This window comes from Telopea speciosissima, chromosome 10 (genome assembly GCF_018873765.1).
Source record: "Telopea speciosissima isolate NSW1024214 ecotype Mountain lineage chromosome 10, Tspe_v1, whole genome shotgun sequence".
NCBI classification, from domain to species: domain Eukaryota; kingdom Viridiplantae; phylum Streptophyta; class Magnoliopsida; order Proteales; family Proteaceae; genus Telopea; species Telopea speciosissima.
Window position 1 is genome coordinate 31,489,948 of NC_057925.1, and position 23,442 is coordinate 31,513,389.

At 40.5% G+C, this 23,442-nt stretch overlaps 1 protein-coding gene across 2 annotated transcripts in view; it reads right to left on the bottom strand.

Annotated features, from left to right (window-relative positions):
* Window positions 1-11,739: 11,739 nt before the first annotated feature.
* Window positions 11,740-23,442, bottom strand: part of LOC122643963 (protein ZINC INDUCED FACILITATOR-LIKE 1-like) — a 127,646-nt gene continuing 115,943 nt past the window's right edge. Inside the window, exons 16-17 of one of the 2 annotated variants that reach the window (XM_043837543.1) lie at window positions 21,682-21,725; window positions 11,740-11,881 (exon numbers count right to left, since the gene is read on the bottom strand). In XM_043837543.1, coding sequence (XP_043693478.1) covers window positions 11,781-11,881; window positions 21,682-21,725 — 145 coding nt within the window. In that variant the 3' untranslated portion in view covers window positions 11,740-11,780. Of the gene's footprint in view, window positions 11,897-21,681; window positions 21,726-23,442 lie in introns of both variants that reach the window. The other variant, XM_043837544.1, reaches the window with a different exon arrangement.

Below are 23,442 nucleotides of genomic sequence, written 5' to 3' on the forward strand. Positions count from 1 at the left end.
TTCTACCGATTGAAACCAATGTCTACAAACTCCCTAGCCGGGGGTTGGTTTTGGGCACTCCTTCGTGTCGCCATAGTCCATGAGAGCAAGATGTGTGTTGCAGGTTGATTGCAGAAAGGCTTACTGGACAAGCGAAAGACCGGTTTCATTCGATGATTAGAGTACACTTGCAAAAATCTTCTATCGTACATCCCCTTCTAATACATCATTATTCTATTCTTGCAACTACTCCTCCCAAAATGGCGGCAACTTCTATTAAAGAGCCAACTACTGAAACACTCACATGCTCTGATCAACTTGTCAGAACTCAAACTAGCCTCCTATATTTTTCTGCTTCTTTGACTGCAACAATCGGGTAAACTGGCTAGGTATATAGATCCCGAAAGGGAAGGGATCGAGGAGCAAAATGTTGGCCTGAATGTTGCTTACTCTATAGAAAGCTGGTTAATCCGCCCCTCTCAATTCAACATTGATAAGGCTCACCCTTTTCTTCGGTAGGTAGTTAAAATGTTCCCACCCATCCAGGAGTTGAGCACGATGATCCTATGCTTTGGCTCTATCCGAAGCCCTGGAGCTACGGAATGAATATAGAGCCCCGAGGAGCCTGCATCGTCTATTGGGAATTAATTACCAAAACCGTTCCACTTATGTGCTAGTCCTTTCTCTAATACATCATCTCATTTTTGTTTCTAGCTCGAAAAGAAAAAAATGACTGGTGTTCTAGTGGGCGGGCAGTAGGACCATCAATCAAATTCTCAATCCAGTGGTTATGGTTCTTATCCTCGGTTAGTCTAGCGGTAAGAGCAGTTATCCTAGTAGTCCATTACTTTAAAGGTCAGAGGTCTATCAACTAACCGTATCTAAAAGGTGAGGAAAGAGAGCTAAGGCCCTCTCAGGGAGAGGGCCGAGCGGAGGGAAAGGTAAGGTTTTTTTTAAACCCCTGCTTAAGAGAGAATGGAGGGTTGACTTTCATCCTCGGAGTATCCTATGTATACCATAGGACTGTCAGTGTCTGAGGTAGCTCACTTTCAAGAGGGAGTCTGGTCTCTTCAGTAAGGTAGAGCTACTAAGTCAAGTCAGTATGATATGGATTTGAAAGAAAATAATGCCAGACAAATAGGGGTGATCTAAACTTGTGAGAATTCTATTAGGGAAAAAGACTGGCTACTTTGAAATATAGAAAGTTGTAATACTAGTCAGGTTTGGATAGGTTTGTTCGGGAAGGTCGAGGGACAAAAAGTGTGTGTTTGTCGAACTTTGTAAAAGTTGGTTGGTTAGGGAAAGGGACATGACAGGCTAGCTAGGCCTACTAAGAGATAGAGGCTAGGATAAGAGGAGGTGTGGGATCGGTGTTTTCTTCTTTCTTCGTTAGTTTTGGATCGGTTTGTAAAAGGTAGGAAAGGATTGTTCCTTTAGTAAGGGAGGAGTCTATTAGTAAGGTAGGACCCATTGTGGGAATGGGCATGTATTCTGTCCCTTGTTTGGGACAGTCATTATCTCTGTGTCCTTCATAATAACTACCAAAAATGACATTCTTTCCGGTTCAACCTTTTATTTTGATGTACTGAAATGGGTCAACAAATGAGTTGTTCACTTCCTTAACGTTGAAAAGAATTGATCTTTTGAGTATTGTATAGTACTAGAGCTATATCCTGTGAGCATCTATCAGGGTCTGGGGCTTCCCTTGGCTGATTCTCTTTCTCTTTCTGGGTACTATAGGGCCTTCAAAAACCTTAAGCCGTGTAAACAGTCAAATATGGCACTCAGAGAGTGCTATAGTGATGTCCTAGTATGGACCCTACTACTTTTGAATATTCAACTAAATTTGCACATCCAACATGATGCTTTCCAGTAGATTCTGTATGATATGAGAACGTCTGTGAGTAGAAAACATTTGTATCAGTAGCTGAGGCAATCAAACGAAGGAAGGGCTTATGAATTAGCTGAGGAAACCGCCCAAAAATTCCTCTACATCAAGAGTGGGCTCTGTCGTAAGGAAGTCTTTTGATGTTAACATTTAGATAGAGATCTTGCTGTAAACACAAGAAGTACACGAGAAGTTTTTAATTGGGGTACCCAAAAAGGTTAACTTAGGTTGATGGTGGAACCCCTCTTCTTAGGGAAAGAATGGGGTGAAGATAAAAGAGTTGTAGGGTTTGCCATAACATTATTTGTCTTTGAAGCTATCTTATTCTAGCCATGGCATTAATTGAGGGCTTTTCGTCCGCACAGTAAAGCATGTGCATTTAAAAAGGTTTACTTCTGTAGGCCCTGTTAGGCTATGTAGGTCCAAGCACACAAGTAACGAAGTCGGGTTGGTAAGGTTTCCTCTGAAGAACTGAAAGCAAAGCGCTATTCTAGGATTGAGTAAAAAGAAAAAGTATAGCGCAAAGAGAAGAGCATAAAGTCTTGGCTCTTGATTAGAGCAAGCAGGTAGGAAGATATTATCTTATATTTATAGACGGGATGGGACTTGAATATGCTTCTCCTATGCATGAAGAGTAGAGCTTATTGATTTGACGAGTCTAATGTTCTCTTTCGGTGTTCAACAAACTAGCTTAACGATTAACTTGGTGGTTCAGCAAGATAGACTCGTTCAACTCGATGCAGAAGGTGGGCTTGCTTAAAGAGCAATAGCACAAAAGGAAGCAAGAGAGCACAACTAAAGGTGTTTGTCTTGGAGAAAGAATAAAAACAGGGGTCTTTTCGGGCTGACCCTCTCCTCTATCTATGGATTCAAGATTAGTCGAACCTACAAATCCCTTATACCCCAAATCTGAAGATGAATTGCTGGTAGGTGCGGAGGTATGAGTACTGATTTCAAATAGTAAGAGAAAGAATAGGGAGAAGCTTTATGCTTTAACACAGTGCGTTATAGGACTCGCTTAAATTATCAATAGCGCTCTGTAGCACGCAATAAAATAGCGTACGAAGGAAGGGTGCGTGGAGAGAGCAGAAGAGAGGTAAGCAACAGTGTGAGCAGTTGCACGGAGGATAGACTTTGTTACGTGCGGGGAAGCACCCACTTCTCTGGTTACATAGATCTGGTCCCTAACAAAAGTCAACGACTTGTGTCTTCGATGTTATTGTGTGTGGCTTTGTTTTTGAGGGGTGGTCCTAGTTGATCTAGTTGTAGCACTGACTAGGCAGAACTCATCACGGGGTTATAGTGGTTATTCCTATCTAAATAATATAGGTGTGAATGCGAAGCACAACAACATGTAGATCGGTGTGATATCCCCTCCATGCTGTCTTCCTGGAATGTGATGGACCACCTTAGAGGCGAGAAGAGTCTTTGATCCTAGAACCAGCTCTCTTATTGAGGTTCCTCTACCGAGTGATGAAACAAAGTTTTTGATTTGTACTTAATTAAAAGACCACTCTCTCTGAACCTGAGTAGTAGTCACGCTCATACGTAGCAGGGGATGGATGGTGAATCAGGGGTGGTAGGCGGACAAAAGCAATGCAAACTAGCCACCAAAGTTTTGGGTTTAGGTTTTTTATTTGCTTATAAGAATCCATACCAGGAGTTTTGGAGAAAGGCCAACTTGGCTTTCCATCCTAGTTGTCGAGCGGCAATGTTGTAAAGTCTCCCTTACTTAAGGTGTCTTTCTGTTCCCCCTCAACCCTCTAGTAGTACTACTATTAGTGTGTCTTCCTCTCTTTTTAAGTATGAGTTGAGAAAGGAATAGCTCCAGAAGGCGCATTCCTGCCTACGCGCTTTCATAGCTTTCTTTTAGAGTGCCTACTTGAATAGAGCCTTTCTTTGTGTCTTTCCTAGTTCTAAGCTTGCAGCTCAACTCAATAGCAAGGTAATAGACATTGTTTCGTTCATTACCTAGGGCTTTACACGCTCATGTCCCTCTCTTATCTTGAGCTAATGCCTATAATGCTAACTGTGTTGTTTGCTTCTCCCCTCTTACTTTGTACTTACTTCCCAATCTCCATTCCTCATTCAAAAGCTTCTTATTATACATCGTTTGCTCAATTCCATTTCCTTTCCTCGTGATAAAGAGAAAGTCATTTGGCATACCTGCATGGATTAGATGTCTAGATACCCTCCCTCCTTTCAATAATGTCGAAGCATCACAAGAGTCGCCTTTCTCCCAACAGAATTCTCAAACAGGGAAAGAGTATATATGAAAGTACTCAAAGCCTTGGGTGATGGCTTTAATGAAGGCGGTCCAAAATTGATTCTAAAAGAACCTATTTCACTAAGTAGTGCTAATTTCTCCCTTTTTCGAATGGCTCTAGTGGCTACATTTATGTTATTTTATGTTAAAAGAGTTGGATTCTTTTTTGAGGGTTTTCTTTTTCTTAGTAAGGTGACTACTCTTGAAAAGGAAAGAAAGTTGTAGCCATAGAAGTGACACTTACGACAGATGGTGGGAAGTGACATCAATTGGAATAAAGTTCCTTAAGAACAAACCTCGGCTAATTCTTTCTGAGAGTTCAAGATTGGAAGGAGAAGGGCTGTCTTTAAGTAAAAGGGGGGCACTCATCTCTGATGCGGGATGGGATAGTTAAGTGCCGATCGAGAGGAGATCCTAGGATGCATTGAGAGGGGGAATCGGAAACATAAGGAGCTCTATTCGAGTGGTCAGGCACTGTGATGTAAGAGCTAGGTCTTCCATCTATTCCTACGAGAGTTACTGTTGCTAATAATCCAGTGCAATCCACTACTAATCCGGAATCCACCTACCCTTTACTCTAAACCACCAACAGGGGCCCGAACGGAGAGAAGATGCACAACTATCGATGGGGGGGGGCTATGCATGATGATCGCCAATTAACACAAATTAGTAGATTCAAGCTACCACAATTGAGAGAGGGAAAGCCCCTCTACTAGGATAGTAATTAGTTGAGAAGATGGCGGGGATTGAATACTAGCAAGAGGAGGGATTTAATGAAGCATATATCCCATAAGGGGGAAAGGATAGCTTTATCAATCAGGAGGGGCTCATTTAGAACTTGCTCACGCGCTACATCTTATACCACCGGCCAAGCCCATCTGGACCTTTTCCCTTCGAATGGTTCTATACTAAGCTATTAAATCAAGGGCAATATTTCTCCTGATAGAATGGATTGCAATCAACGAAACCTTATATCTGGGAGGATGCTACACCAGGTTAGGGTTCTAGATGCCCCTAGTAAAGCCATTTATTTGCCCAATACTCGTGTCAAAAGGGCAACCCAGATAATGTTAGGTATCTAAATCTATTGGATCAAATCCTACTCTAAGATTGGCTAGTTGGCCCTCTACTATTAATAAACTGAATAGGGCCCTACAAACTGCATCTATTAAATACTGGTGGGGGCTAAAGTAGAACAGGATTTGTTTGTACTGGTGAGGGAGGAACAGTCCGCTAGCAAAGGGGAGGGAATGCTTTGGTTTGAAGGAATAAGAGATCCAGGTGCCCACTATTGAAAGAAAAAGAGGGGGCTTCTCCATAGTCTTTATTGGGCCTTAACATACCCATAATCTCCTCCCTAATGGTTCTATAAGCCCATATCATTTAATCAGGGCTTATCATCCAAAAGGTGTGAATGGCAATAAGTTCAGGCTCTATACCGAGGTAAAAAGGTATCAACATCAACAAATCAAACAAGAGGAACAAAAATATGATTGGAACGACGTACTCGGTTAGTATGAGTAGGCCTGATAAAACCCCTATATGGCTTCTTCTATTTCTCGCTAAAAAGAAATATGAACAATAGTGGTTCAAATGTATATACAAAGGATTTCTTTTTTTATACTTCAACCTATTAGATAGTGCCTAACAATTTCATGATAGGTACCCTCTAGTTTAAAGTTACCATGGCATCAACCTTCAGCTATGTCATCAGGAGAGTGTTTCAATCCCTTCCCTCTCCCACTTATTGATTAGGGCGAGCCCAGCCTTGCTCCCTTTAACAAGGAAAGAAAATCAGAGCCCCTATCACTTAAAGCTCCCGTTTTGTCCTTCTGTAGGAAATCCAGGAAACTATGCTGAGCAATCAACAGTTCAAAGCAATATCATTGATGCTGTCAAGATCAAATCGGCATAGATAAAGGTATATCACGATTAGAGATTCTCTTTCTATATGTCTAACAGTCATATCATCCTCCCTTTATCGGATTTGAACCAATGACTGACGCCGTATGAAAGCTACGATACTCTACCGCTGAGTTAAAAAGGCCCATTTTATTCAATTCATGAATTAGCCGCCCATTATGAGTCTACTGCATTTATACAAATCAAAAAATCGTTTTTTTTTTTTTAATTTATATCATTTGTGTCTCCGTTACAACACAACGAAACTATATGTTTGAATGAAATCCAATGAATAATTCTAATTTTTTTTAGGTTGTACACCTAATTTTCTAGGATTGTAGTTCAATCGATCAGAGCACCGCCCTGTCAAGGCGGAAGCTGCGGATTCGAGTCCTGACCTAGGATCCGATGAATCGATCAATTCAATTCTCCATTGTCAGTGTGCATGTGGCTATTCTCAGAATTTGAAGAGAGGTTATGACAAAAGTTGTGCAAGTGAGAGGATTTATGCTATTTCTTGAATAGAGTAGAGAAATCAAAGGGGTAAGACCTTTTATTGTTTAATTAAAGATGACTGAGTCAAGTTGATGTTGGATTTTGGGTTCCTGTTAGCTCAGATGTGAGCATTGACCTTAGAGTTCATAGATCGGTCTAGATGAGGTAGGAACCCCAAGGTGTTCCTTGGAAATCCATGGAGGAAATGTTCTTATGAGCAGAATTTTGCAAGAACAGATCAACTAGTCCGAAGAAGCAATCAATCAGATGCTGACGGACCCAGTGGGGGTCAACTGGATTATGTCCTAATGCTCTCTGTGAGTAGAATTTCTGAAAATAGAATGTTAGAGGACTAATGACCTATTGGGAAGCAGTCGATCGGAGCTTCGTCCAGTAAAAGACAGTTGATCATATCTTTATCTAGATGACACAAAAATGGGAATTTTTTAAGGGATTTGATGGGGAATTTTAGGGCTTCACCTTATAAGCAATCTTTGACCTTAGAACCCCCCATTTAATTGTAAAATTTTCCCCTATGTAGGACTTTGTACTTAATCAAGTACTTGGAGAATTATTGATTGACAAGGATTGAGGTGAGTAGGACTTAGCTAACTAGGGATTATGTAATACATTATGGTGTATGAATGAAATGTGTAAATGGGTGTTTCACCACCATATGATGCCATGTATGAGTTGTGTTAATGTACACAAATGACCTTGTATTTGTTTGTACCAATTACACATGTATATACCCAAGCAAACCATGAATGATGAGTTGAAAATGAATGCTTATATGCATAGTAGTGAAGAACATGAATGAATGAAATGATTCATTGACATTGAAATGACATGTTTCATGTTAGTGAACATAACACAACTTCAATGCATTGTTAATGATAGCATGTTGTTAGGTATATGCTTAATCCGATACATGAAAAATGATGATGAAAATTGAAAAAGAAAGTAATGAAATGTACAAGATGTAATGAATGTTTCCTCACTATGCAAGGAGAGGAGTGAGAGATAATAAACGGTTCCTCACTTAGTAAGGGGAGGAGTGAGATGAAAATATATGATACCTCACCTAGCAGGGGAAGAGCAAGTGTATTGACTATACCTCACTTAGTAGGGGGAGGAGTGAGATGTAATGATAGTTCCTCACTTAGCAGGTAGGAGTGAGATGAATTTGTATGTTACTTACTTAGCAAGGGAAAGAGTGAAAAGCGAAGGAAGAAGTGAAGTGATGAACCAATGAATGTATATACTCTAATTGTATGTTACTAACCCTATCTTCTGAGACTTCTGTTTCTATGGACGTTTACTAGTAGAAGCTTTTGGGTGTTCCACCCTTTATAGAATGATATTTATAGTTTTTCCTATGTGATCCCACTCGGCTCGGGCATTGTGAGCCCGGATAGGTCTAGCTAATCGGGGTCATTACACTACGAGCCACAAGCCCAAAACACTCAGAGCTCCAACTATGAGGGTCTAGCATTTACCGACAATTAGATGAACACCTTCGAAGCACCCATTCCAAGGTCCCTTACAATGCAAATAAAATGACAAAATTGAATTCACTAATCCCGACAATGATCAACTAGATGTATACATCACATTCAACTCAACCTACAAATGAAAATAGAGAAAAATTCATCAGTGTACTAGCCACTTGAAGAACAAAGCTCACAACCATCATCTCCATCTTAGGATCTACAAAATGCGTCTGACATTTGCATTATCGATAGCTTCAAGCTTTACCTTCCTAATATTTTCTAAGTGTGAATTGGACACAGGTCATCGATGAAAATATCAAAACCATGATTCACTCAAGAACCTTTTGCCAATGCATGTAGGCTCCACATGGCAGCCTCCACGCAGGGACCTCTGCAGGCATGCTGCCCAGCATGCGGGGGTCATGCCCCATGGCAGTTGTTCTCTTGGTGTGATATTATAGACACTGAATTTTATCACCCCCTCAATGATGACAACAACTGGACCTCGACAAACATCGGTATCTCTCTCAAGATGGATTCTTGCCCCTGCACACAAGCCATAACACCCTCACATCCCTAAAAATAATTTAAAAGACCATTTTACCAAATGTTGAAGGAGGTACTGCGCACCTTCGCCTACCACGACGGTCCAGCTAGTGGGAGGGACCAAATCGCAGCATCAGCGTGGGTGTCATCAACATAATGTAATCGCAGTGTCGTGTATTATTTATTGCAGCACCGTGGTTGCCTCTGCGGCGCTGCGTTTGACTAGATTACCCCTATAAATAGGGGTAACCCCCACCCTCATTTGATCATCCTTGTATGGGCTCCACACGCCCACTCCCCCCATTTTGTTTCTCTTGAGCCTTCATACACCCTTTTTAGCCTCTTTTTCAAGCTTTAGTCATCCCTCTCCATGGATTAGACTCTCGTTTCTGAGAGCTGAATCATCTAAAACCCCATTTCTCACATTTCCTATCCATACTTGGCCCATATTCAACCGTTACTCTGCCCGAGGTCTTAATAGTGAAAGTCTCATATACAGTTGTAACTCTGTTCGACGTCTTAGAAGCAAAAGTCCCATATACAACTGTTACTCTGCCCGAAGTCTTACTAGTGAATGTCCCATTTCTAGCTGTTACTCTGCCCAAAGCCTGAATAGTAAAATCCTTTTTACATAGCAATTACTCTGTCCAACAAAAGAGAGGCAAGCCGATCGTCCATTTCCACCTGAGCCGTGGTATACATCTCTAATTTTTCCTTTGCTTTGGATATAATGTATACCATTAAAGTAGTTTAATTTAGTGCACATAATAAATAAATTTTTATTCCTTTCTTTCTCATGTTTGATGCATATAATCTAGCTTTGCATGTTAGTATAAAACGTGGTAATATAGGAGAATTTTTGAAATCTAATATCTAGTAGAAAGATTGTTTTAACCGGACGAGATGGGGTGCTAATACCTTCCCACGCTCGTAACCTAATCACTTATTCGACTCTCTGACTAAACCATATGGAATCACGTTGTTCTTTCCGCTCACCCCATATGGGCTACATGCATTTGGGTCATAGACCCGAATTCTAGGTGGCGACTTCATTTATTTTAATTTATGAAGCATGATCACAACCCCTATGTTGATACATCAAAACTCGATGCCATACATAACCTTTGTCACCAAGGGGCCATGAGAACCAACGGACCCCACCCGCAAGGTGGAGAAATCCGCATCCGGAGGGCGTGGTACCTACAAGTGCCATTGCCTTATGGGCCTATGCTGGCCATGTGCCTATGAGCTCTTGTGCGGTGCCCAAGCTTGTTGCTAAATATGACCGAGCCTAGGTGGCCTTATGACCATGCTGTCGTGGCCATGATCCAAGGGCCAATGCTCTTGTCTACTGATGTGTGCTATCACCTTGAATTACAATGCCACATCATCATTCTACATGCATCTAGGGTGCAAAATTTTCTGCCACTCTATTATTAATAATCATACATCATGAATCACATACATACCATCATCACATATGTATTGTATCATGTACCCATGCATCTCATCATCATTATTATGCATGTCATGCCATTCATCATGCATCACATCATCATCATCTACATGCATCCATCATCACTATATGCCATACCATGGCATCAGGTATCATATCATGTCATATCCATATGATCCCATGCATACCATCATTATCATACATGCACATGCATCATCATGCAATGAATCATCATCCATCATGCATTCAAAAGCCACATAGATACCATGTACATGCAAACACATGCCATATACATCCCAGCCTCGTTCACTAGGTACCCCCCCCCTTTTGTCTTTCAAATTGTTAGTATTTTTTGAAGCCATTACAATTCTTAAATGCTCACAAAAAATCTAGTATTTTTCTCTTAGAAATCCATCTTACATTCATATTTTTTAAGTTCCCAATCGTTCATTTTTAGTTTATTGCTTATCCCCAAAAAGTTTGTATTTTTTAGCTACTTGGTTCAACCATATTCTATTTGATATCTACCTGCATAATCCTCCAATTTTCTTCCAATTTACTCAAAAGATCCAACCATTTCTTAATAAGATCTTCTAGAGGGTTTAAACAATTCCAGATAGTTTAGTTTTCTTATTGCTTCTTCTATTTTACTTCAAAAAATTTCAATGACTCCCACATTTCCATATTTTCTTGTGCTTAACTTTGTTTCTTGTGGAGTGCCTGGTATATCAGTAGTCAGTCTCCCTTGGAATGCCTCCAATTTTTTTAAGCATCCATGACAAGCTTGTCTAAGCCAAGAATGAACAAATTGTAAAATTTGTGTTTGATTTTGGGGATCTTGGCTGGAACTAAAAAAATTGGGGAATGGAGCAAAATAGAACTTCATTCCCTAATTAATTCTCTAATATTTGAGCCTTGCCTTCTCTTTTATTTGATCATCTAAATATTGGTAATCTAATCTCATATAATGTGCTCCAATTCTTTACACATTACATGCATCAATGATCTTTTCATTTCCCCGAATCAAACAGCTTTCTCCCTCTTCCTGTTAGTCTAAAACATACTAAGATCATCAAAACTAACCATGATCCACAGTTTCTTACATTACCCATCAATGATATTTTTTTCTTGGTGTTGAGGAACCGGCTAGGTAAGATAATTCTAGTCCAGAAGAACCCTGTAAAATAAGTAATCTCTACAGTTTGTAGTTCAGTCAGTACGTTCATATACATAAAAGTTCCTGTAAACTAATGGCAGACAAATGTGCAAGCTCAGTTTGCATCATTAAGCTTCTATTCTTCAAAGCATAGATGTAATTAATAAATCATTATTCAAACTGCGTCATCCAAGCGTCATACTCACCAAGAATAAGACAAAAAACATAAAACCCTACTGTACCCCTCAAGCGAAACCATGAATAATTTGGAGGGGCATAAACTATTAAATGGTATTTGAATAGATAATAACATCAAATGTCGTTCATCACATATAATATACAGAATACTTGTAAGCAGACAAAACAATATGACCTTGTCCCTCTTGGCTTTTTGATAAATGCTGTGGCCAATAATGCATACCATCTTTGTACTAATAATTACAATGAAATCCTTAATCCATCCCAACAATGACAGTTATGAATTCCATTGAGTTTCCATTACTTGACCGGACAACCCAAAATTCAGTTATTTCAACTACATCGAATGGATTGGGGATGATTTACCCTGATGATCCTTTCAGCCTGAGGTACGATTGGTTTTATTTTAGTCTAGTGCTTGGTAGCGCAAGAAATGGTTTGAATGTCATTAACAGGCCAATCCCTACAACCACGTTTAGTATGAAGAAAACCATCTGAGTACCTGCTAGTCAACAAACAAACAGTATTCAATAACTGATATAAGCAAAAGGATCTGCAAGACCTAAGATTCAATAGTATGAAATATTAAAAATTTAAGCATAATCAAGTTGTTTAATTACTTCATATCTAGTCAGGCACTTCTCAATGCCAATTTCCTCACAAGAGGTCTTAGGGTTATTCTAACTCTTGGGCCAGCCTACAAGTTAAAGCAAGGAGGTTATTTTTCAGTCTCATACATGGAGGATGGCTTTCATATGGTGTGGGCCATCTTATTACATTTGTAATAGGCCGAGTTTCAAAATTTAATCAAAATGGTCAAACTTTTGCAAAATATTTCAGTTTCCCAAGACCTTGAAATGTGTTGTAATATGGGTTCAGGGGTAAATATCGTCCTTGTACCAATAGTGTCTAGGTTTATTATGCACATGTTAAATGTGCTAGTTGTGTGTTAAGCAAGTCTTCCATATTTGTAGTATTCTAAGATTATAAAAAAAGGCACGGCCCCTGTCTCATTGACAACCATCATTCAAGGATTTCAACATGGCATCAGAGCCAAAAATCCAAGAATATGGGACCTAAAATCTTTCCCTTTTTTTTTTTTTTTTCTCTTTTCTCTATCGTGATTTCATCCTAACAGCACCACTGCCAGCAGCCACCACCTCCGCTAGCCTTCCGCCAGCACCTAAACACCACTGCCAGGTCCTCCACACCACCGCCAGCCTTCCGCCAGCCTCCCACCACCTTCTCACACCACCGCCACCCTCCCGCGACCCTTCCTCCCACCTTTTTTTCTTGCCTGAGGCCTTCCAGCCACCATGCGATTATTTTAAACCATCCCTTGGTGGTGAGTTGACTCCCACCAAGGGCTCTTTTCTCTGCCAATTTTTTTTCCCTATGCAGTGAACAATTCTACATTTTTTTCTTTTCTGTTATTGAGATTTTTCCTGTGACCAGCCACAATGCCTGACTCCTCTGAGATTATATCTGCTTCCATTAGCCCTGATGGCACATCGCAGCGTGATTTTGTTCCTTTCCAACCAGTCCTATAAAATTAAATGGGACCAATTACCTACTGTGGTCTCATTCTTGTTTGTTTGCCATTGGTTCCCGTGGTCTCTCTGGCTACATCACAGGGACTTCTGCCAGGCCTACTAAGACCGGTCATGCCCAAGATCGGTGGATGAATTTTAACTTCTTGGTTATGTCCTATTTGGCAAATTTCATGGAGCAAGAGATTGCCGGTAGATATCTTCTTCTTGATTCAGCGACCAAGATATGGAAAATGGCCAAGGACACGTATTCTTAGGTTGGGAATGCAGGCCAGTGCTATGAGCTCCGTCACAAGATTCACTCTACCAAGCAGTTGGAGTTGTCACTTTCTCAATATTATAACACCATGTGCACTATGTGGCAGTAGTTGGATTTTCTGGGCTTTTGATTTCTTGGTCGGCCTCAATATTGAGTTTGATCAGATCCGGGCAAACATTTTGAATCGTGATCCTCTGCCCACTCTTGAGCAGGCATATGCGATTCTTTCTGCTGAAGACAGCCAACGTACAGCTATGGTTAATCCTATTAATTAGGAAAGATCGGCTCTTCTCTCTGGTGCTCAATCCTCTGCCCGTGGCAATTCTTCGTGTTTTGTTACTAGTGATCGCCCATCTGGGGATCACCTTCCTATTAAATGTGATCACTGTGGGAAGGAGTGGCACACAAAGGACCGCTGTTGGCAGCTACATGGTCGCCCTGCTGATACTCGGGGGCGGGGGAGAGGGGGTTCCAATCGGTCCAATAGCACGCACATCAGGCCTCCACTGAAGAGCAGCCCGAGCAATCTCTTTCTCATGTTGTGGCTGAACTACAAAATCTTAGGGATATGATCTTGTTCGGACACATCTTCTTCAGCATCTGCATCTTCTTCATTGGCTGCCTCGGCTGTTTCTGTGCCTTTTTCCCCTCATACCAATCCTTCCTCAAAGATTTCATTTGGTGGGGGAACTGCTCCACGGTCATACCCGATTCTTGGGTGATTGACTCTGGAGCAACCGATCATATGACAGGTTCTTCCTCTATTTTTTTCAAGTATTTTCCTTTATCCGGTCATACTAAAGTTTGTGTGGCTGACGGGTCTCTTTCTCCTATCTCGGGAAAGGGATCTGTACAGTGTACATCCTCTCTTTGCCTGTCCTCTGTCTTTCATGTTCTAAAATTCTCTACTAATTTACTCTCAATTAGTAGTATTACTAGAGATTTAAATTGCAAAGTGACTTTTTTCCCTGACCATTGTTTGTTTCAGAACTTGGAGACAGGTCGTATGATTGCATGTGGTAAAGTAGTTGGTGGTCTCTATGTACTTGATGGTTCACTGGCAGCCTTGTCATCTCAACCTTCGCGTACTGAATCCAATTCTGCTATTTTGGAGTTAAATAATTAGCATCGTCGTTTGGGCCATCCCCTGATGAGGGTTTTATCTGATCTTCTTCCTAGCTTAGTTAAAAGATGTAATAAATATAATCTTTCGTGTGATGCTTGCATTTTAGCCAAGTAGACTCGAACAATATATCCCATTTCTGATAATAGAAATTTATCTCTCCTTTTGGTTTGATACATTCTGATGTTTGGGGCCTTGCTCGGTATGTTTCTACTTCTGGCTTCCGATGGTTTGTCACCTTCATTGAATGTTATAGTCGGACTACTTGGGTCTACTTGATGCATAATAAGAGTGATGTTTTCCCCTTTTTTACCCTGTTTCATAAGATAGTTCAGACCCAGTTCGATGCCACAAAAAAAATTCTTTGGTCTGACAATGGCAAAGAATATATGGATGGTGCCTTTCGGTCATACTTGGATAACCATGGGATTCTTCAAACCTCTTGTGTGGATACTCTTGCCCAGAATGGCGTAGTTGAACGCAACAATCGGCATTTGCTCGAGGTGGATCGATCTCTGATGTTTGCTTTCCTCCTCGATTTTGGGGTGATGCAGTTCTTACAACCACTTACCTTATCAATTGGCTTCCTTCCCGAGTCTTAGGAGGTCGCTGCCCGTTGGATATACTGTTCGATTCTTCTACCTTTATTGTGCCCCCCAAAATATTTGGATGTGGTGTTTGCCAGAAACCACCATGTTCACGGAAAGTTTGACCCCAAAGGGCTTCGGTGCATTTTTCTAGGGTACTCGGCTACTCAAAAGGGATACAAATGCTATCACCCTCCAACCAAAAAATTCTTTGATACCATAGGTGTTGTGTTTCGCGAATCAAAGGCCTACTTTAAATCACTGGTACCTCTGCAAGGAGTGATTCAGAGGTCCCACTAATTGTTCCTTTGGATGTTCATATACCTACTATAGAGGATTCTTCTGTGGAACTGTTAGATGGGACTATAAGTTAGGAACAAGAAATGGGATAGATTGAGCAGCAACCAGTCTAGGGGAGAAAAGTTTGAAGAAGAGCTATTCTCAGGGAACATCTTTTCGACCTTTGTATAAAGAGAACACCACCACTAATCCTACTTAATCAGCACCTGCTCCGAGTCATCCCACTCACTCTCCTGGTAAACTTCCGTCTGATCCTAGTTTGGATTTACCTATTGCTATTCGGAAATCAAAGCGGAGTTGTATACAACACCAAATTTCCAATTTTGTGTCATACAACTCTCTAACTCCTTTCCACGCCTTTGTGTCTTCATTATCCTCTGTTACTATTCCTAACAATTGGCAGGAAGCAGTAGCAGAACCAAAATGGAAAGATGCGATGAATGAAGAAATGCGTGCCCTAGAGAAAAATCAGACCTGGGATTTGGTGATTCCTCTTCCAGGAAAGAAACCCGTTGGCTGCAAATGGGCCTTTGTTGTGAAGCACAAGTCCAACGGCTCAGTAGAAAGGTATAAAGCAAGATTGGTTGCCAAAGGGTTCACTCAAACCCGAGGAATCGACTATCAAGAGACCTTTGCTTCTGTGGCAAAGATGAATACAGTAGGAGTCATTATTTCTAGTGCTGTGAATCAAGGTTGGGATCTTCAACAACTTGATGTGAAGAATACCTTCCTACATGGAGAGTTGGAAGAAGATGTTTATATGGAGATACCTCCTGGATTTGCCTCACCAGACACCAAGGGAAAGGTATGTAAGTTGAAGAAGGCATTATACGGCTTAAAGCAGTCTCCCAGGGTCTGGTTTGGTCGGTCCATAAAGCCATGGTTGCCAATGGAAATAAGCAGAGCAATGCTGACCCCACACTGTTTGTTAAAAGAGTGGCACAGCATATCACTATTTTGATTGTCTACGTAGATGATATAGTGATTACTGGAAGTGATACACAAGAAATTCAGAAGTTGAAGACCTACTTGGGTACTGAGTTTGAAGTCAAAGACTTGCGCAGATTGTGATATTTCTTGGGAATAGAGGTTGCTTATTCAGCCAAAGGTATATCTCTTTCCCAGAGAAAGTATACTCCTGATTTATTGAGTGACACTGGGATGCTTTGGTGTAAACCTGCCGATACACCTCTGGAACCCAACACACATTTGAAAGGTAAAGCAGGTGACCCTGTGGATAAAGGAAGTTATCATAGATTGGTTGGGAGATTGATATATTTATCCCATACCCAACCAGATATTGCATTTGCAGTAAGTATAGTTAGCCAGTTTATGCATGATCCTTACTCTTCTCACTTGCAAACAGCATACCAGATTCTAAGGTACCTGAAGTCCTCTCCTGGTAAAGGAGTTCTATATTCCTCACATAGTCATCTCCGAGTGGAAGCTTATACTAATGCAGATTAGGTAGGCAGCTTGATGATAGAAGGTCCATTTCTGGATATTGCACCTATGTTGGAGGTAACTTAAGTACTTGGAGAAGCAAGAAGCAAACAGTGGTAGCTCGGTCAAGTGCAGAAGCTGAGTTTAGAGCCATGGTACAAGGCATCTGTGAACTTCTCTGGCTCAAGGGGCTTCTTCAAAATCTTGAAATGTCAGTTGATCTTCCCATGAGACTCTATTATGATAGCAAATCTGCAATCAGCATTGCCCACAATCTAGTCTAACATGACCGCACCAAACATGTTGAAATTGATCGGTACTTCATCAAGGAGAAGCTAGAGCAAGGAGTCATTTGTATTCCGTTTGTGCAGTCTAGTGATCAAGTGGCTGATATTCTTACTAAGGGAATTGGTAGTAAATTATTTTGTTCTATTGTTAGCTAGTTGGGCATGTTTGATATGTATGCACCAACTTGAGGGGTAGTGTTGTAATATGGGTTCAGGGGTAATATCGTCCTTGTACCTATAGTGTCTAGGTTCATTATGCACATGTTAAATGTGCTAGTTGAGTGTTAGGCAAGTCTTCCATATTTGTAGTATTTTATGATTATAAATAAAGGCATGGCCCCTGTCTCATTGACAAGCCATTATTCAAGGATTTCAACAAATTGAAATCATATTGGAAATACAAGAATATGGCATGTCACAAAAATAAGTGATACAAAATTTTCGAAGTCACAACTTTGGTTGAAATGATCAAAACGTATATTCTTTCATATAAAATGCAAATTTTCAAATCGAAATGATAAAAATTGGGGAAATGAGTCAAATGTCTTCCATACTCATCTAAGCTCCCATGACAACATTAAAAGGAGATTCATGATCTTTGCAAATAATTGAATTGAATCTTCAAGAAAGAAGTAACTTCCTAAAACTTATCTTGGTTCAATTTATGTGCTAAATTTAAGCAATATTTGTTAGTAAGAGATGAGGACATTCTAAAGAGATGGGACGAGTATATCTGTGACATACTAAATGGAGATAGGTCGAGTAGAATTGGCCCAGACGAGTACGCTATTCGACATGATACCACACATTATAGCTATGTAAGAAAGGTTAGTGTGGTGGAAGTTAAAGAAGCCCTAAGAAAGATGAAAGCAGGTAAGACAACAGGCCCAAATGAGAGTACAATAGAAGTGCGAAAAACTTTAAGAGGTTGTGGGGTTTATTGGCTAACCAAGCTGTTTAATAAGATTGTGAACACAAGGAAGATGCCAGATGATTGGAGAAGTATTGTCATCCCAGTCTACAAAAATAAAGGTGATATCAAAGCTGCAATAACTACAGAAGCATAAAGCTAATGAGTCGCAACAATGAAACTTTGGGAGCAGGTTATTGAAGCCCGATTGAGAAGACAGACTCTTTTCTCGATGAACCAATTTGGCTTTATGCCAGGTAGATCCATGACTGAAGCTATCTACTTATTGAGGAGGCTTATGGAAAGATATAGAGATAGCAAGTAGGATCTCCATATGTTCTTCATCGACCTGGAAAAAGCCTATGACCGAGTCCCTAGAGATCTAATCCAACATGTTCTAATGAAGAGGGGGGTGTCAAATAAATATGTGGATGCCATTAAAGATATATGTGAGGGGCATGGTGACTAGAGTGAGATCTGTGGGAGGTCAGGGCAAGGAATTCCTAATTATGATTGGATTACATTAAGACTTAGCCCTAAGCCCTTACCTTTTTGCGCTTAACATGGACGATATAACCAATAGCATTCAAGACGAGGCCCCATGGTGTTTGCTCTTTGCTGATGACATCGTTTTGGTGGATGAGACAAACGAAGGGATTAACACTTTGGAGGTCAACCGTGGAAAGAAGAGGATTTAAGATTAGTAGAACGAAGACGGAATATATGAGGTGTAATTTTTGCCATACCTTGATGGATATTGATATGGTGCGAATTAAGGAAAGAGAGATACCGCAAAGTGACTATTTTGGATACCTGAGATCAATCATAAATAGAGAAAGTGACATAGAGGATGATGTTACACAAAGAATTAAAGTGGGTTGGATGAGTGGAGAGGTACGTCCGGAGTGCTGTGTGTAGGGGTGTCAATAATGCTCGGATGGCCCGAACCCGCCCGAACATGCCCTGAGCCCGGATCGGACCCAACCCTGATTTTTCAGTCCGAAGGGCGGGTTACGGTTGAGTTTTAGTCTGACCCTGGTAGGGTCGGGTCAGGTTCGGGATAAGATCCTGGGCTTAGCCTAGCCCGGCTCGGCCCTGTATTAGTTATAAGTATATAATAATGTATATATTATAGATATAACTGAGAAAAATTAAAAAGGAAAAGACAAAAAAGACCTAAGGGACGGCTAAACCCTAAATCCCTTTTCAATTTTCAATTTTCATCACTTTAAGGGAGAATAGCCGTCGCTAGCTGCCTTCCTCTTCCTTCTTCCCTGAGTAAGGAAAAAGAAATGGAAGAAAACGATACCAATTTCCCATTGATGGATGGATTGTGAATCTGCGAGAAGTTGAACATGCTTGGCTTCCTAGTTCTTTTCGATGTTCTTGATCACTGGAATAGCCACAAAAGAAAGCATCAAATCTGCTCAGTTCTTGAGATTTTAGAAAGCTAACAGTTCAAACCCAAGCTTCTCTGGCGGTAAAACCATTTGCACTCACTCTTTCGCTTGCTTGCTTCCTTCTCTTCCTCTGTTCCTCTTAAGCGACCACATCTCCATTATGCATTGTTTTCAGCAATAATATATTGGAAAAGTTAGCTAACCAAATGGGAGAAGATTTGGGCACTAACTAATTTGTCAAGTGGTTGTGTTGTGATTAATTCCCAAACGGAGAGCTTGTATCATTTCTCTCCCCCTTCTCTTCCTTCATGGCTTCAACTCCCCCCTCCCCCCTCCCCCCAGTAACTTGTTGTTTTCATATTCTTAAACAAGAAGATAACAATTTAGATCCAACTCAGCCATGCTTTGCTCTCTGTTTATATAACTCCCTCAACCCCTTTCACGATAACAACTACTGTTGGTTTCAGTTCCACACATGCAATTTTAAGAGACCATTTTTTTTGTCAGGTATCTTTCCACTTGGGTTCTTTAGATTTCTCTTCTGCATTTCATCCTCATCTTCTCCCTCAGCTTTTAAACGCAATAAAACATTAACACCTCAATGCTCTGTTTATGCTTGGGGTTCAGACAGGGTCAATCAGGGCCAACCCGACCCTACCCGACCCAATCAGGGTCAATCAAGGTCGGGTCGGGTTAGGGAAAACCCTAGCAGGGTTGGACTGGGTTGAGGGTTTCTTAGGCCTTGCCAGGGTTGGATTGGGTTAGGGTTTAGGTTAAGGCCTCTAGGGTTGGGTTAGGGTTTAGGGCAGGCCTGGCCCAACCCGAACCATTGACACCCCTAGCTGTGTGATCTACGTATTCCTCTAAAACTTAAAGGAAAGTTCCATAGGACTATTGTTCGCCTGACCATGATGTATGGGACAGAATGTTGGGTAGTTAAGAAGTGTCATATTGATAAGCTTTGTGTAACAGAGATGAAGATATTACGTTGGATATGTGGAAAAACAAGAAAGGACAAAGTACGGAATGAACATTTAAGAACGGACTTGGCAGTTGCCTCGATCAATGGCAAGCTCTGAGAGAGTCGTTTAAGGTGGTATGGTCATATTCAATGGAGACCTATGGACGCCCCAGTAAGGAGGAGTGATATGATTCCGATTGAAGGGGTTAAAAGAGCTAGGGGCAGGCCTAAATGACCATAGGAGAAGTGGTGAGGAAGGACATGCATAGTCTAGGTCTGGTCCCAAGTATGACCTCGGACAGAGCCTATTGGAGGGCAAGGATCCATGTCGCAGACCCAATATAGCTGAGATTATCCTGACGTGTTGGGCTGTGCCTTTTGCCTATTGTCATCTTTCTATTTATTTCTCATCTTCCATTTGTCCTTTTCCTTTGTCTTTTCTAATCTCTTTCCCCATCCCTCTTCTCCCATCTTTTCTCCCCCTTTTTTTGAGTATATCTCTGTTTTCTCTATTTTGTTTTGTTTGGATCCACGTAGCCGACCCCATTAAGTTGGGATAAGGCTGAGTTTTTTTTTTTTTTTTGTTGTTTTGATATCTGAATACCAGATTGGTTTTGGAGTTTGTGCTGCTCCTATCCTTCCTTGATGTCTAAAAAATAAAAGGGAAAAAAAGAAAGAAAAAGAAAATCAAGGAGGGTTTGTTGCTTAGAAGCCCAGTTGGTGAGGTGCGGATCATAGAGGAGACATTAGAACCACCAGGAGAGAGAAAGAAATTATGAGGGTGTAAGAAATTATACTGAAAGGGACAGAAAATCCTAATCTGGAGTGGGAATAAGATTTAGATACAGATTTCTCTCTCTCTCCCCCCTAAAATCAATCTTGTCTTTTTCCTTGGGGCAGTTTAAGACTGCGTATTTGTAGGTGGGTTTTCTGTTTGTGTTGTGGCAGGATGCTCAGTTCTTGTTTGGCGTCATGATTTTTTGGGGTTAGTAGGGGAGATAGTCTTTCCACTAGTTAACCTCCTATTGGGTCTCCTTTGTCTTGGCCCCTCTTGTACTGTATCTTTTTTTGAATTTTTGTCCTATCGAATTTCTTCTTTGTTGTTGCTTATCTCAAACAAAAAAATATTCTGTTCTTCCCAGTTATGATCAGTAATCACAGGAGTCTGGGACCCAGATTTGGACATATCTTCCCTATATATCCTATTCAAAAAATATTGTGATACACCTACAAAAGTACAAAATCCATATAATGTATTTCATTCAATTGTGGAGTCTTTTCTTCAACTTGCAGAACAGTTCCAAAGGATCAGTAAAACAATTTGTTGCTGGGAAGCTGCCCTAGAATGGGGAGGGGAAAGGAATTCCAATGTGGGGTTCATCTTATGAGCACCCATAGGAAAGAAAAATATAAATTTCTTAGGAAAACCTAACAAAACAAAAATGTCATCTTTGTAGCAATACTTAATAAGGTATCACATACCTGGGAGGAAGGAAGCATCCTGACGTTTTTGTGCCCAAGACAACCTAAAATACAGAAGTCATTAATAACTAAATGACAAAATTTAGCAAAAAGGTAAATTCAATTATTTAAATTGTTATGTAAAATTTGAGGTCACACACACAATTCTTTTGTAAGGTTTTTTTAGGTAACACACACAAGCTACACAATACAATGAAATTTTACTGCTGATTTTCATCACTGTAATGAATAATAAACACTTTACCAAAAAAAAAATGAATAATAAACAAATTGCCCTAATCCATCGTTTTATGGAAACATATAATGGAAGTTCATCCATAACTTATGGAAACTGAAAAGGGATGGTATATGGAGTTCTGTTAAGATCATTTGGAATGCTATGTATTAGGGTATGCACTTATCTTTTCCCATTCTTCTTTTTTATTTATTTTGATTCTTTTTAAAGGAGGCTTTACCAAAAAAAAAGATTCTTTTTAAAGGAGGAGAGGAAATAAGGGGAGGCTAAGATTTGTATTCTTCTACGGTCATTGTTATCAAACAAATGATGCAAATAAATCACAGATGTGGGCTTATTTTAGTGCACATAAGTCTTGGGATGGGTTTTATACATGTTGGGCCAGTGGTCCAAATTGTAATAGACCACTTTAATAGGCCTAAAATATGGGTACGGGGTAGGAATATGGGATTTGCCTTATTAGTTTAGTCTAGTTAGAGTCCTACTTCGATTTTATATGTTATTAAGTGTTTCCGTTGGATTGGATTAGGTGTAGAAGTCAATCCCTTTTACATTTCTGTTTTAAAGTTGTTTAAGTGGAACACTCCACTTTTATTTTTTTGGGTGGACAAGAAATTATTTTACGAAGGGGGAAAGAATACAATTAACTCCCCAATAAAGGCAGCGGAGAAGAAAAGAAGCAATGTAGAACAAAAGCGAAGTCCCACCTTCAGCTAGGAGGGGAACGGGGCAGATACAAAGAAATGGGAAGCCACCAGGGAGACAGTAAGCTTTTTCCTTGGGGAGTCAATGCACTGGGAGGGGATCACAGATAACTTGCTTCTATTGTCAAATGGCAAATCTCATGGATGAATCTGGAGCGAGAGGACCATGTCCGGAAGTTACACTCCATTCAGATATGGTAAATGGCAGCACCGCAGCACCAAGCGTCACAGCTGGATTTGCCGACAAAGGACATATCCACCCAATTCCATTCTGTTGTATAATGTACACCAGAATACTATGGGGGTATTCTGTTCTTTTTGAGGTTTTATTTCATGTTTAATGTATTGCCTAGTGAAGTCGGCTAAGCTAGGGGTACTTCTGTCTTTAGGATGTAATTCTGAATTTATAAATAAAAAGGCTTGCTTGGTCGATTAGATCATTCAAGCATTCTCATTCTAATAGTTTTGTTTAACATGGCATCAGATCCAATTCTCTGATCTAGGTTTACAAAACCTGTTTTCTCCATCACTTCCACCTTCCTTTCTCTCTCTCTTTCTATTCTTGGTTCTCTCCATCCTTCAAGGGCAGCACTAATGAGGTGATCGTATCATGATCTAGATGCTGCCCTCCATCCCACCTCACCATAGATGATCTAATTTTTTTCGATAGCTGCTGCCTTCTCTCTCTTTTGCGATTTTTTGGACTGCTTCCTTTTTTGAAAAGCAACCCTATCAGCTTAGGAGGTTGATTGTTCACTGTGGAGCTCCACTAGCAGACTTCAGACAGCATCTTCCAAGGTTCCTCATCGACAATTGAAGATT